At 39.4% G+C, this 14,601-nt stretch overlaps 1 protein-coding gene across 1 annotated transcript; it reads right to left on the reverse strand.

The window, feature by feature from the left end:
- Positions 1 to 10,518: 10,518 nt before the first annotated feature.
- LOC141443618 (cytochrome P450 6B7-like) lies at positions 10,519 to 14,601 on the reverse strand. Its single transcript, XM_074108958.1, has 3 exons — positions 13,481 to 14,601; positions 12,174 to 12,421; positions 10,519 to 10,775 (listed from the first exon to the last, which is right to left on the reverse strand). Exons 1-3 carry the CDS (start codon positions 14,590 to 14,592, stop codon positions 10,606 to 10,608), a joined length of 1,530 nt encoding a protein of 509 aa, XP_073965059.1. The 5' UTR covers positions 14,593 to 14,601; the 3' UTR covers positions 10,519 to 10,605.

Here is a 14,601-nt window from a genome sequence, read left to right on the forward strand (position 1 = left end):
ACATAAACGTTAGAACCGTCTTGGTGCTAAAAAAACATATCGTCACTACTTTGAAAAATCTCGTATCTAAAATCAATATGTCAACAAAATTGAACCTTGACGTAATGTTCATAAGGTCTACTCAGAAAAATGATCTACTTTGTGATACGAGTTTTTTTTAAAGTAGTGACGATATTTTTATTGTAGGTAGTCATTTATCTTTATTTTATCATTATTCTAATTTACAGACTAAACTTAACCTAATACATACGATATAATAGAACGGAAAAAAATAAAATAAACGTTTGTTACACCAAACCAATCAACTCATTATCGTCACGAGATTGTGTACATTGAATGAATTGTGTTAGTCCATCGTATTTTTTTTCGGATAAGTTTGTATTTATCTGCGCTCTCAACTAGCTTACTGAAGTTAATTGAGATAGCAAGATACATATAAATATGAACTTATCCGTCAAAATATGATGGAAAAACATTATATATACTACATCTGTAAAAAGATACTATTATATTTACAATTTGTGTTGATTGTAGATTTTTGATACCTAAGTAATAATAATAATATACAAAATGTTCTATTTTCTGGACAATGACCGAAATCCTGTGTAGAGTCACTTGTCAGGTATGTTAATATTAGAATATTGTAAATTCAATATAAAATTGCTATGTATTCCGAAGTATTAAATCGTGAATCGGTATTTTTTCCGTTAATACTGCAGCGTTCGGTATGTGGCTTTGTACATAGGTTAGAAATACCCTAATCAACACATTCTATTCAGTTATCAAGAGGGTAGAGTAGAGACATATTGTTAACTACCTGCGTTGTTCTTATAAAGTCAAATGAACGACAGGCCCGTACTGTTGCGTTAATATGCAGGGTGTTCAGTAAATATTACATAAAAATAAGGGTACGGACTCGTGCCAACTGACTGTTTTGGAAAAGGAAGGATCGACATTTCGAAAAAAAATCTTTATTATCAATTCTTAAATATATATAAGCAAATAAAATATTTATTAAAAATTTCGATTCACTAACCTGAAATCTAAAATAATATGATGATTTTTTAATCAGTGTCAAAATTATGATTTGAATTTTTGGTCTTCTGTAATTCGACCAGAAATTTGATCGTTTACATTGAACAAAACAAAATGGAAAATCATTATATGTTATGTTATTTAAACCGCTAAGTTTTAAGTATAATAAATAGAAACACACTAATGTAATATACCTACTACAGTCATTACTAAACACCCTGTTAATATTTGGTGCAAACGCAGCCTTAGATAAATTAATCAAAATAAATATATATTGTTTTAGATATTCGAAAAAATCATGACACCACTTGAGAACGGATTTTGGACATCACATCACTCGAAAAAACAATTCCAAAATGTTAAAAATATGTGTATTGCGATAAAACTACAACGCCAACAAAATTTTCCACTGAGTGTTAAATAGTTGTTAATAATTAGGACTGTCACTGGACGTTCAACTTAAAAAAACGACGTGCAGTAGTGACGTGTGGTGCCATCTACCGCAACTATCATAAATCACGACGTACGTTCCAAATTACATGGAACGGTATCAGAAATGATCTACCGCTTCTATTTTTTTAATATTATTTCTTTTTATCAGTAAAACGTTCAACAAAATCTAACATATTTCTAAATGAAATTGTTTTTCGGGTGTTATTTTCTACTTTATTCGCATTTCAAATTCCACACAATTTTGCACCGAATCCAAATGGTATTTTCGAGCGACGTGATTAAAAAAAAATGATTTGCGCTTAAATTTCATTTAGTAACTTTTTCCGAATACCTAAAACAATACAGTGTAATTTAAAGGGTAAATACAATTAAGTTTTTAAACGATAATTTAGTTAATTTCGAGCGCTACTTGGTATTTGGGTATAGATTAATATTTTACTAAGTAAATATAGATATGTTATTGATAAATCAGTGCGCTAAGGTGCTACTGCGCAACTTCTCCAGCAGGATGATTGCGTTACACGTTTAACACCCATTAGGTATACTATGTAGGTACAGAGATATAGTGAATAATGCTTTGCCGTCGTATTTTATCGGAAAATTTCGTTGTCTTGCTTTCTCACTTAGCTTTTAAACTTCAGTAAGCTAGTTGAAATAGATACGATGGAAAAACATTATTCAATAGATCTGTAATTCGAACTTCGTATGGTGCTGTCCCGGTCACGTTAATAGTGTTTAATAGGACAGTGAGAGGGACAGTGCGATACGAACTTGGAATATCTGAGTAGCCTCCCTGGCCACACCTAGCGCGACCGGCGGCGTGACGAGCGTTTTCTTTTGTTCTATGGTTGTGCGGTCTTGGCGCTCGCAGCACAGTGCCACCCTTTCAGAATGACATGTAATACATAAATACAAATAATACAAAAAGGGTAAAATAAAAAATAATATAAAATAACTATACGTGTGCACGAGCACGACATGCTCCCGCTTCAGCATAAATACAGACTCCTGGGGTGGAGTCAGCGCTGGTCTTCCGGCGTGACCATTTTTAACAGTCACTGACTGATAAAAGTGACATGTCGTGCGGCACGGCCTTAAGCTCCGTTTCCACCAATAATAATGTGGGAGGAATATGTTTTTCATTAACCAATAGAAACGCTTCATTTAACTCGCCTCGCTCCGCTCAGCTGTTTCCACCAGAGATTGCTCATTATTGGTGGAAACGCATCTTTAAGCGGCACGCTGAACGCAGCCGTTGCGCTTGCGTGGGGCAGCGCCATCTGGCGACAAACAAACATGGCCGCCATGACTTATCACAACTTCGAAGATGAAACGTGGAAAACGCCAAGTTATAGTTTTCATCATTCATTTCATCCTCGTAGAATCAAATAGTTAACTTTATCAGGCAGCAAACACAATCAACAGAGAAAACGGTCCCTGTACCGCCAACGACGTACCTTGTAGCCAGGCCGCTAGATACTAGATAAATAAATAGCATTTTTTTTTATAAAATTTGTTTAACATATTTAAACTTGCCTAAGTCTTCGAATATTGGTAGGTACTGCATTTTGAGCTTTATCTGTTTACAGAGAACACACACTATGATACCAATTTGCATGGATTTAGGCGACTTTGGTATGCCTCCACACACATAATCACATTAAAATGTCATCATGATTTGCACTGTCAGGTACTGTGATACCGCCAGATGTGAAAACTTTACATTCTTAGATCAATTGGGCCTTTCCAGATCAATGCTACCTTTTTAGGTCATTGCTACCTTCCCTAGTTAACGCTATCTTACGAGATCAACGCTACCATCTAAGATCACGGCTACCTTCCGTAGCCAACGCTATCTTCCCAGATCAACGCTACCTTCTCAGGTCAATTCTTTCAAGTCACCGATACCTTCCCAGGTCAATTCTAGTTATGATTCTATGGTCTGTTTTAATAAATGACTGCTGATTCTTTCGCACACGATTTCCGTATTTGTTTGTTCAGAGAATCTTTTTTCTACGTTCATGCAATTCCTTTTCGTCCACTTAGTCGTCGATGCCTCGCTCAGCAGGGAGCACAAATATCGTGCTAAACGCGGTGTGCCCAGCCACATTGTGACTCAATATATTTGTTATAGGATGTAGAATGTAGACATACCTCTAAATAAACCTACCCTACCTACTCTAAATAAACTCCAGATATTTGGACGCAGTTGCATGCATGAAACTGCATTGAAATATCAGAAGCTTATGAAAGGTAATCATTTACGTCTACATCCAGAACAAATAAAGAACCGTAAGTCATTAAAAACTGTTATTGTGACTCAAGACAGACCCAGGCAAAGTTGACTTAAGAAGATAGGATTGACCCGAGAAGGTGGGGTTGATGTCGAAAGCTAAGTTGATCTGGGGAGATAGAGTTGACTTAGACATTTAGGTAGGTAGCGTTGGTCTGGGAAGAAAGAGTTGCCACTTCGGACTGTATCTATATATTTTCTGTCTGAAAGTTCCTCAAAGGGATACAATTCAACTGCTCCTGTACCTTATTAGCAAAGTATATCTGATATGTTTGTAAATTTAAATTATGCCAACGGTAGAGAAGTGCCCTAACCCACATTTTGCCACGACTTAGGTACTGCACCAGGTTAGGTCGCTTCTTTTCTGTAGATACCTGTTGCACATTTTGAATCAAAAATGTATCTTACACCTACCCTCATCAACTCGAGATAATATCAGATATATTTTTCGAGAACATTTTGATAATGACAAATACATACATTTAGCCGATGCTCAAAGTAACGACGAATAAGCGCATATGTTTTGAGAACAATTGTAATTGTATTAAGTATAGGCTTGACCTGTACCTATATATTTTTTTCTGTGTTGTTTACATCGTCTTGATCCAGTATTTTGTGTTCATTTGGATTTACTCAATCACTGATATTACAGATTCACTCTGTGATGCCCAATGTGCAATTATGTATTTCAAATTAAAAATCAAAATTTCAGATCAATGTTTTCGCATTAATTAACCGGACATCGATACCCAATAAACTTTAACGTTTAAGCGTTTATCGGTTAACTTTAAACTTTTTATCTGAACCGGTAATAAATGCAAAGAGATTGAAATAAAAATCCGGAGTAAGTCTCTATCTAGATAAATACTCAGATTTCCGCAGATAGTTGAGCAAGTTTGAGTGAATATCGATTTATTGAAGTTTATGTCGATTTTTTTATTCGAAATGTTGTCACGCCTTTGACGCCGTGTACTTTGATCGTCGACCAATGTATAGAAAAGAAATACTCGTCATTATTAATTAAAAAAACCTGTTTTTTTTAACGCAAAGTTTTTTTAATGTTGAACTTTTCTGCTCTAAGGAGTAAGGTTACATCCAGTCTTATTTTCGTCTGTCAATCTAACTGCCCCTGCGCAACTTTGTAATGTCCAATATAAGAGAATTTTGGTATAAATTACTTTTATATAGTTCATAGGGTTGTATAATAAGTTATTGTATTTATTTTAACTGTGTAAAGTCGAGTTAATAATACGACGTTTCAAAAATATATAGATTTCATGCAAAAGCGTTCGGATTTCTGTGTTCTGAATCTAAATACAGTGTGGCCTTATTGTCCAATGCTCTGGTGCTCGTGATCACATCCACCATCTCTTTCTGCCCTCATTCTATTCTATACCGTGTGAGTGTGACAGAAAGAAGTAGTGAAAACGATCGTGATTTCAAGTGCGGTAGACAATAAGGCCTCCGGACGATGAAGAGGGCCAGGTTCCTCGGAACATTGCAGCAGATGGTTTCGCTGAACCCCTGTTTTGACATTTGCCAGCCACTTGGAAATCCTGAAAAAAAAACATTTACTGGGGAGTGAAGTCAAACTTGACCAACCATCGCCAAATTACGGATATATTTTATGACACAGGGGAAATTATGAATATGTAATGTGTGATTTCTGATAATATATTTTTGAAACGTTACAGCTCTTGTTTCGTCATAGGTTATGACGGTTTTTGAAATGCCTACGGTTTTTTCATTTCACGTGTTAAAATTACACTTCAAATTTAAAAAAAAAATGTTTCAGTAGAACCACGTACTGTTTGGCAGTTTTTACTCAAAATGTTCTGGTTATTTTTCTCATTTTTTTCTTGGCATTTCATGAAAGTCATTCTATGATGCTCTGTCCTAACACATTAGACAAGAATCTGTATCCATGGAGTAAGAAACAGGGGATCTAGTGGCGTGGGAATAAGGTTCTAATTGTATTGAATATCAACCTTGAAGATGCTCTGAAACTCGATGTAGGTACAAATCTAGTTAAATATTACATGGAACCTAATCATTATCAAAACATACTGTCTTTTCAGTCTCGTAACCAAAGGTACTAGTTACGAAATAGGTAATGTAATTTCTCGCTTCGTAGCCAGTTATGATGTGGGGAGAGGGCACAATAGAGTGTTCCTCTCCAGACCATGTTATTCCTGGAGCGAGGAAAAAGGGGGAAGCGGGGCGGAGAAACGAGCGCGAGCGGAGAAGCGAGGAAACTCCGCGAATGGAAAAACAATCCGCAACTCCGTTCTGCATTACTTTCTAGCTCCGCTACGCTATCCAGAGGCCTTATTGTCCAACGAGCGGGCTCTTGCCATCGTTTTCAACATTTTTTTTTTATACTGTATAGGCTTGCGTTTGGCCACAATCACGCCTAATGGAAAGCGAGGATGAGGCCTACGATGGAGCACGCTTGCCTAGTAAATGCTCATTCACCCTGGACTTGAAAGCGGCCAAATTGTAGTGTCCAAGAAACACGGTTGCAACATCTCTTTCTATTGCCCTCTTACACCGTTAGACAGAAAGAAATAATTAATGCGATAGCAAGCGTCCGCGCGTGTAATAGGGGAAACCAAGGAGAGTTGTGACAGAGAAAAGTAAAGTAGTGACAACGTCGATTTTTGGGAACTTATTAACTGCTAGCAAGCTCGCAACGGCACGCGTTTGATAGTTCAAGTCTTGAATCTTCAAGAAATCGACATTGTCACTACTCACCTCTGTCACAACTCCTCGGTCTCCCCTACAGCCTCTGGTCGTCTCCGCTCCGCTCTGCCATCTAGCTCCGCGCCTATGTGTGTACAGTCGCCATCAGATATTTCGGAGCAGCCACGGCGGTGAATAATATCGATACATGAACCCTAATACACACATTAAGAGCGTTTACACCTGCTGAGCTGGCAATGTTGCATTTTTGTTAGTTTTACTCGATTATTCCATAAAAATTTAATGAAAATTTTAAATTTTTTCTGATAGAACACTTCTTAATTTATAAGTTAATGTTTCTACTCCAATAATTATTCGTAATAGACTTTTATTTTCTTTAAAAACCGTTTATAAACATTTATTCGTTTTTAAAGAATATAAAAGTCTATAACGAATTATTATTATATTGGAGTAGACACATTAACTTATATATTAAGAAGTGTTCTATCAGACAACATTTTTATTTTTCATTAAATTTTTATGGAATAATCGAGAAAAACTTACAAAAATGCAACGTTGCCAGCTCAGCAGGTATAAACGCTCTTAATAATAGAGTGCATGTACCGATATTTTTGACCACCTTGGCCGCTCCGAAATATGGGTGAAGACCAAAAAGTTGCACAACCAATAACTTTTTCCATTGTGACACGAAAATTAATCATACATTTGTATGTTTACGTATAAATCGCTGGCGCATAGATCTGTGATGCCGACTTGTGCTAATCGTCTTACCTACATAGCTTAAGTTTAATGTACCCACTTTTGTTTCATTTATTGTTATTTATTAAGTATCTGCTACTGTACGCTAATTAATTTTTGTAAATGTAGTGTTTCTCATGTAAGTGAATTGTTATAATTCTTTATGAGAACAAAGTTCTTAAACCAGAAAATTATAAGTACCTGCTAACGCAGCTTTAACGGTGTGCAACTTTTTGGTCTTCACCCATATCAGATGGCGACAGTACAGACACAGTCCGCAACTCTACTCCGCATTACCCCCTCCTATTCTACGAAGTGTAAAATTCGAACTTCGTATCTTGCCGTCCCGCTGCCGCTAATAGTATTTAACACTAGAATGGGAAGGACGGTACGATACGAACTTTGATTTTCGTAGTAGCCTCCCAGTAGACGGGCAGCCTGATGCGCTAATTTTGTATCTATTGCATTTGAGTCTAAATGCTAATTTGTTTGCCACCTTTGTTTCTGCTCCATGCTGTAACTAGATTATGTAACTAACTGTTAAAGTTTTAATAAAAACAATGCGTGTTTAAAAAAAACCTTTTATTTGTGCCATTATCTGTGATAATGTAAGTTACGGGATGTCAAGTAGAATATTAGTAGGTATGGATACACCGCTACGCCCGCGATACCTACTGATTATACAATACAATACAATAACTCTTTATTGCACACCAACACATAGTAAGAAGTACAGAAAACATATATTATACTATACAAGGTGTTAATTAAATAACTGAAAACCTCAGACACTCTAAAAATATTTTTTCATTTTAAGAAAGTTGATTGAATTTATTTTTGAATATCTTCTTTATTTTAAAAGATATTGGTATGTTTTGCTAAGTCAGTAGTTCTACTTCATTTCTAACTCTACACTCATGATTTGTGTTTGTCAGTTGCGCTTTGAAGTTTTTAGAAGAAAATCACACAGTGACAGCAAACCAGCCAGTATTATATGTATGCAACCTTGCTAAAATATTTAATTGGCGCCTGTTGCAGTCGTAACTTTTAGAATGGGCGCAATAAATAATCCACTTTCGATTCTGAGCAAACTACTTTCTGGTTTTCAGTTATTTAATTAACACCTTGTATAAAATAGATGATATTAAAAAAGCAGCGTTGATTATCCCACTAATATTATAAAAAAACAAGTTTGTAAGTATGTTTGTTTGTTACTTCGTCACGTCTAAACCGCTAAACCGATTTAGATGAAATTCTTTATACAGATAGTTTAAGTCTAGGAAAGGACATAGGATAGTTTTTATCCCGGAAAATTGCAGTTCCCACGGGATAGCGATAAACTAATTCCACGCGGACGGAGTCGCGGGCAACAGGCCAGTGCTAAATAAACTTGATACCTATTTATTGCAATAGGTACTGGTTCATAGCACCAAAACCGAGGTAAACGAGCAAGGAAGTTACCAACTACTTGAGAGTCATTGGTCCGCTGCCGGCATTTTAAGAAATTCATCATCATCATCATCCCAGCCTATATACGTCCCACTGCTGGGCACAGGCCTCCTCTCAGAACAAGAGGGCTTGGGCCATAGTTCCCACGCAGGCCCAGTGCGGATTGGGAACTTCACACGCACCATTGATTTGCTTCGCAGGTTTGTGCAGGTTTCCGCACGATGTTTTCCTTCACCGCAAAGCTCGTGGTAAATTTCAAATGTAATTCCGCACATGAATTTCGAAAAACTCAGAGGTGCGAGCCGGGGTTTGAACCCACGACCCTCGGCTTGAGAGGCGATAGGTCAAACCATTAGGCCACCACGGCGATTTAAGAAATTAAAAGGCCTTTTTTGAAAGACCCGATCAAAATACAAATAAGTATAGTTTGGCCACCTACCTATCGAACACAATTGTTCGGTTATTTGAAATGACGTTTGTGTTACGTTACAAGAAGCAATAAACTATTTTCATCAATCCCCTCGTAAGCACTTAATGCAGTTTTCTCAAAAGTTATCAAATGACTTCACGTAGGTCATTGATAATCGGTAATCGTCATATTTATAGTACCTAATCTTTCACTTATTAATATTACATCCTGGTAAGCCCAGTGATATAATAAATTAATAATAGTTACAACATAACACCGGATTGGTACTGGTAGAAATAGTTAATAATCGACATCATTTTTTTTAATTTAAATTTTCGTATGTACCAGTCCAGGTTAAGGGTATCTTTACACTTTAGTACCTTGTCGCTGCGCTGACACTTCATGTTTGAACTTTTCTATAAAACTAGCTTCGCCCGCGTGTAATTCGGTTATCGCGCGCTGTTCCCTCGGGAACTGCTTTTTTCCGGGATAAAAAGTAGCCTATGTCATTCTCTGGCCCATAAACTATCCTATGCCATAAATCGCGTCAATCCGTCGCTCCGTTTCGACGTGAAGGACGGACAAACATACAAACACAAATACACACACTAGGATTTAAAATATTAGAATGGATTTTTACAGGGCATACAGTGACAAGGTACTAAAATGTAAAGATATCTGTGACCCGACTGCATCTATTTTATTGTGAACTTGTTCCTTTCTTGCTTCCCAATGCCACGGAAGACTACAAACTCCGGCTAGAGCCTAGAAGTCGGAATACGGGAACATCTGCTCTGCTGGTGCTTAGCCGGCACTCGGGAGTCTGGGTCTATGCTGGCTGACGCGGTTTGCACGGAGCGGGTGGACGCATTGAACATGTATGAGCAGCGCTGACTGTGCGCGTCGCTTGCATAGGATTGTACCTGTCTGTAATGCCTCCTCTACATATCGACGGATGCGTCGGCAGATTGTATCTGCGGATGCGTCCGCCGAGGTGTAGAGGGTGGTTTTTGCTTGTCTGTGGTAGGTATTTAACGTCGGCCGATGCATCTGCCACTCATCCGTTTGGTGTCGGTTTTTCGACACGGATCAAAGGGTGACAGCGCGAACGCAACGCGCCTGTCCACACGTCTGCCGATGTGTGGACGGACCGCAATTTATCCGAAGATATGGTTGCGGATCCATCTGCCGACGCATCCGTCGATATGTAGAGGAGGCATAAGGCTACTACGAAACTCGAAGTTCGTATCGTACCGTCCCTCTCGCTCTCGTATTAAATAGTATAATGTCAGAGGGACCGCACGCTTTACCAAACATTGTCTTACGCGGTGACCGCAGCAGCGGCAAGTGCACGTTTGATATTTAGATTATCTGATACAAAATTGATGTGCGTCAAACGCATTGTGTTTAACGCAGCGTTTTTTTATGTGTTCACCAGTGTGTAATCGTCATACGATAAATAAATAAGTAACAGAGTACTTAAAAGAGCGAAAATCGAAAGAGTCCTCAAAATTCAGGAGGTGACTCATTTCCTGGCAAGCAGCGCCAGCGGCAAGCCGCCCTCTATGATCTGCGTGACGGTGGAGCTGGGGTCGGTGCGGGGGCTCCGGCGCGTGCTCCGGCCGGGGGCTACGCTGAACCCTCGCAGCAGCGCCGCCAGCCCCGCCAGCGACTGCATCAGCCCCAGACGCTCGCCTGCAACGGATGTATACTTGAACTTTTATAGTTCGTTTTCGTATGTGTTTTCCTAATCCAAAAGTTGAATCGTTTTTACTCTAGGTACGGAACCCTAAAAAGACGTGTGCGATATTTTTTGGAAATCTAACTGACGGACAACCTGAATGTACATTTTTAGGAATCTAATCTATTCAATGGTGGGTATGAAGTTCCCAATCCGCACTGGGCCCGCGTGGTAGCTACGTCCTAGGATTATAGCGTTTGTAACTTTTGTGGTACCTATAGGGGTCAGAGGCCTTATTCTCTAACGGAATCACAATCGTTTTCACCATTTCTTTCTGCCACACGGTTTAAGATGAGGGTAAAAAGAGATGTTGTTTTTTTTAAATTTATGAGCATTATTAAGCATTCGACACTTCCACTGAACGCAGATATATTTTATAGTAATCTGTTTACTTTTGTAACTAAGGGACCCCATACATCCCTGTTTTATTCTTTTTTTTTTGCAATTTTTGCTTTAATTTTATATTGTAGTTTTTAAGTATTTTATTTTTAATATTTTTATTTTAAAAAAGTGACTTTCTGCCAAGTTTCATGCGGCGCATTCTTTTAAAAAATTGTAAAAGTGCCCATTGCCGCCTGTTTACTGAATAAATGATTTGAATTTACGATCGCAAGCGCCAGAGCATTAGATAAACCTTCAGATCTTACCTTGTATTTTTTTTTTTTTGCACTTTAGGCGCTCATAATGTTTGTCGTCCTTATAAATAAGCTAGAAACGTCGATTTCGCTTTACCAATTGGCGGTAGACTGAATGAGTTCGGTTTATTACGTTAAGATCTCAAAAATGTATCCACTGTTGGTTGGCGTATTATTTAGTCAAGTAAGATACTTTTAATAGAAATACCTGAAGGAGTCAAGTATGTAGCATGTTGTTTTTAAATAACCATTTTAACAGTAATATGCATTTTCATATTTGCAAAGTATACTTTTGGCGGTGACTTAAAACATTTCAACTGCACACGTTTGAACTGTTTAAGCCGCCATACAATTTAATATTTGTTTATTTTATTTTAAATTTTTATTTTAAGTTAGTTTTTGATAAGCCTCACTGAAAATCAGCGCCACGGCTTGCCGTGGCATTATGCTGAACCTGTTTAGCGTCATGTATGTCTTTATTTGTTCTATGTTTGTTCCTATGTTTGTTTTTTATGGCGTTAAATAAATGTATTTTCTTTCTTTCTTTCTTTCTTTCTTTCTATAAAGGTGTGACCAAACCGCTGCTCAAAAAACGGCGACGGTACGGAATCGCAGTGACGCATCGTATGGGCACCGTTTTTTTTCGCATGCTTTCCACGGCACCGCTGCTTAAAATTGGTCGCACCTTAATACGGCCAAAGGTCTCGCTTCACCCACCTATGCAAGCCCTGGGGCCCTCTCCAAACGGGAGGTACACGTGGTTAGCGATGTCTCCAGCAACACCGAACCTCTCCGGTCGGAACTGCTCCGGCTGCTCGAAGTACTTCGGATCGGTTTGCAGCGCGTGGATTGGGACGATGACGCCGACACCCGCGTCGATGGTGACGGCAGAGCCTGGCAGCGTGTAGGTGCTGACGCAGCGTCTCGCCAGGAATCCCAAGGATGGATAGAGACGCATGCCTTCTCTGGAAGGTGTTGGTTTGGTAAGTTTTTTGTCGTGGTAGCTTAGGGATTTGATCTGCCTCTTAAACAATTTTGAAGCTATTCAGCTAGTAAATTTGGCTAAGAGAACGGGACTGAATGGCACTGGGTGCTGTTAGATAATATCGTTATAATACATTACATAGGTCACCTAAACGAACGTGATACTCTACCTACACTTGATTCTACTCGCGTGTCCTCTGCAATACGGTCGAAACATCGAGGTGCTTATAACCTTCCGCAGGTGGTAGGACCTTGTGCAAGGTCCGCCCGGATTGCTACCACCATCTTGCTCGCTAATCCTACCGTGCAACAGCAGTGCTTGCACTGTTGTGTTTCGGCGTGGAGAGTAAGACAGCCGGTGAAATTACTGGCACTTGAGGTATTCCATCTTAGACGACGTTGGCAACCTAGACGAGGTTGGCAATGCATCTGCAATACCCCTGGTGTTGCAGATGTTTATGGGCGGTGGTGATCTCTTACCATCAGGAGACCCATATACTCGTTTGCCATCCAGTAGAATAATAAATAAAAGCCTTATTCGTCTTTTGTTATTACAAGCTTTTATTTAGTTTCACCTGTCACGTTGTCTGTCTGTTTGTAGTCAAATCTTGCAAGTTAAATTCGAGCAACTTCCAGTAGTCGGATTGACTTGTTTGGCATACTTATGTAAATTGCGTGACAACACAATAATCTGGTAGTGACCGTGGTAGTCCGGCCAGGTTCGTCTCCGCAGGAGGGAACTCTTTAACGGTTAATGGCATCGACTTGAAATTTGGAATGCAAATGTAGTTAGGGTGACAATGCAAGTAAAGTGGCCAAAAAGTACCGTCAGCAAAAATGCTTGTATTAAAAATGAAATTTTTACCAAAAACATATCTATTCGTAGATTTAAACAGCATTTCATTACTCGAATAAATCCCGTAAGTGTTAGGAGTTATAAATTAGATAAGATGAACCAGCAATTTGATAAAATTGAAGCAAAATAGGTAGGTAACATATTGCAATAGAACCTAACCTATTATAAACGAAGGAACTCTTACCTGAAGCACATCTCCAAATACTTCATCTCTTTAACGGCGTCGTAGCAGAGTTTGTTGTCGTACCGACTGAGCACGTGGTCGATCTCCTGCTGGCACTTGCGCTGCGCCTCCGGGTGGAAGGCGAGCTGGTGCAGCGTGTAGCTGGTCGCCGACGACGACGTCTCGAACCCGGCCGCGAAGAACACCAGCACCTGCGCTGCCATTAACACTTCATCCAACTCCATCTCAATTTTCTCCGACGAACCGTCACTGTTCTTCTTCTCCAAAGACTCTCCAACCAACTTTCCTTTCTGCTTCATTTCCAACAGCAAATCTATAAAGTCGTTTCTGCCGCAAGGCTGATAATTCCGCTGCACAAATATACTCCTCACCAAGGACATAGTATACTCCTCTATTTCCGGCACTAAGAAGTGGAGATTCTTGAATACAGTCGGCGCTACGAACTTCAACATGGCGACGAAGCCATCCCTCCCGGTCCTGGTGAATGAGCGCTTCCCTAGCCGCCGGAACGTGGAGTTTTCATCGTTTAAACTGTCAGTATCGATCCCGAAGCCACAAGCTCCAATAAAATCCGTAGTGTATCTCGCCATGAGGTCTCTGACGTCAACCTCAGCGCCAGTCTCAGCGGCCGCGGCAGCAATTTTTTGTAATTTCTCAGCCCTCTCCACAATCAAAGGAAACATCCCTTTCAGCTTACCAGAAGTAAAGGCTGGAGTTAACCGCTGTCTAAGCAGTTTCCACAGATCACCGTCGGCGAAAAAGAGGTTTCTAAGCATCGGTTCTACCACACTTTTGGCTGGGAGCAACCCTCTCGGATGGAAGTGTAAAAAGTCGGTCACTAAAACGTGTTTGATTAGTTCAGGGTCTCTCAAAACCAACTTCGGGTCGTTAGCTAAGTACAGCCCCACGTATCTCTCGTCAGGATACTTTCTGTAGGCTTCTGTGTACATGTCAGACAGGCTTATTTTCTGTAGAAACTTGGCGTACGCGTTTCCGAAGAGTGGGAGAGGCTTGTCATGTTTGACGCCTCTCTGCTCCCAGTATTTGAAGTTTCTTGTGCTGTATTGATATGCCAGCAGAGTTAGCAAAACAGCGAGCGCCAGCAACAACATGTTGATTGA

Source organism: Choristoneura fumiferana, chromosome 27 (assembly GCF_025370935.1).
Source record: "Choristoneura fumiferana chromosome 27, NRCan_CFum_1, whole genome shotgun sequence".
Lineage (NCBI taxonomy): Eukaryota > Metazoa > Arthropoda > Insecta > Lepidoptera > Tortricidae > Choristoneura > Choristoneura fumiferana.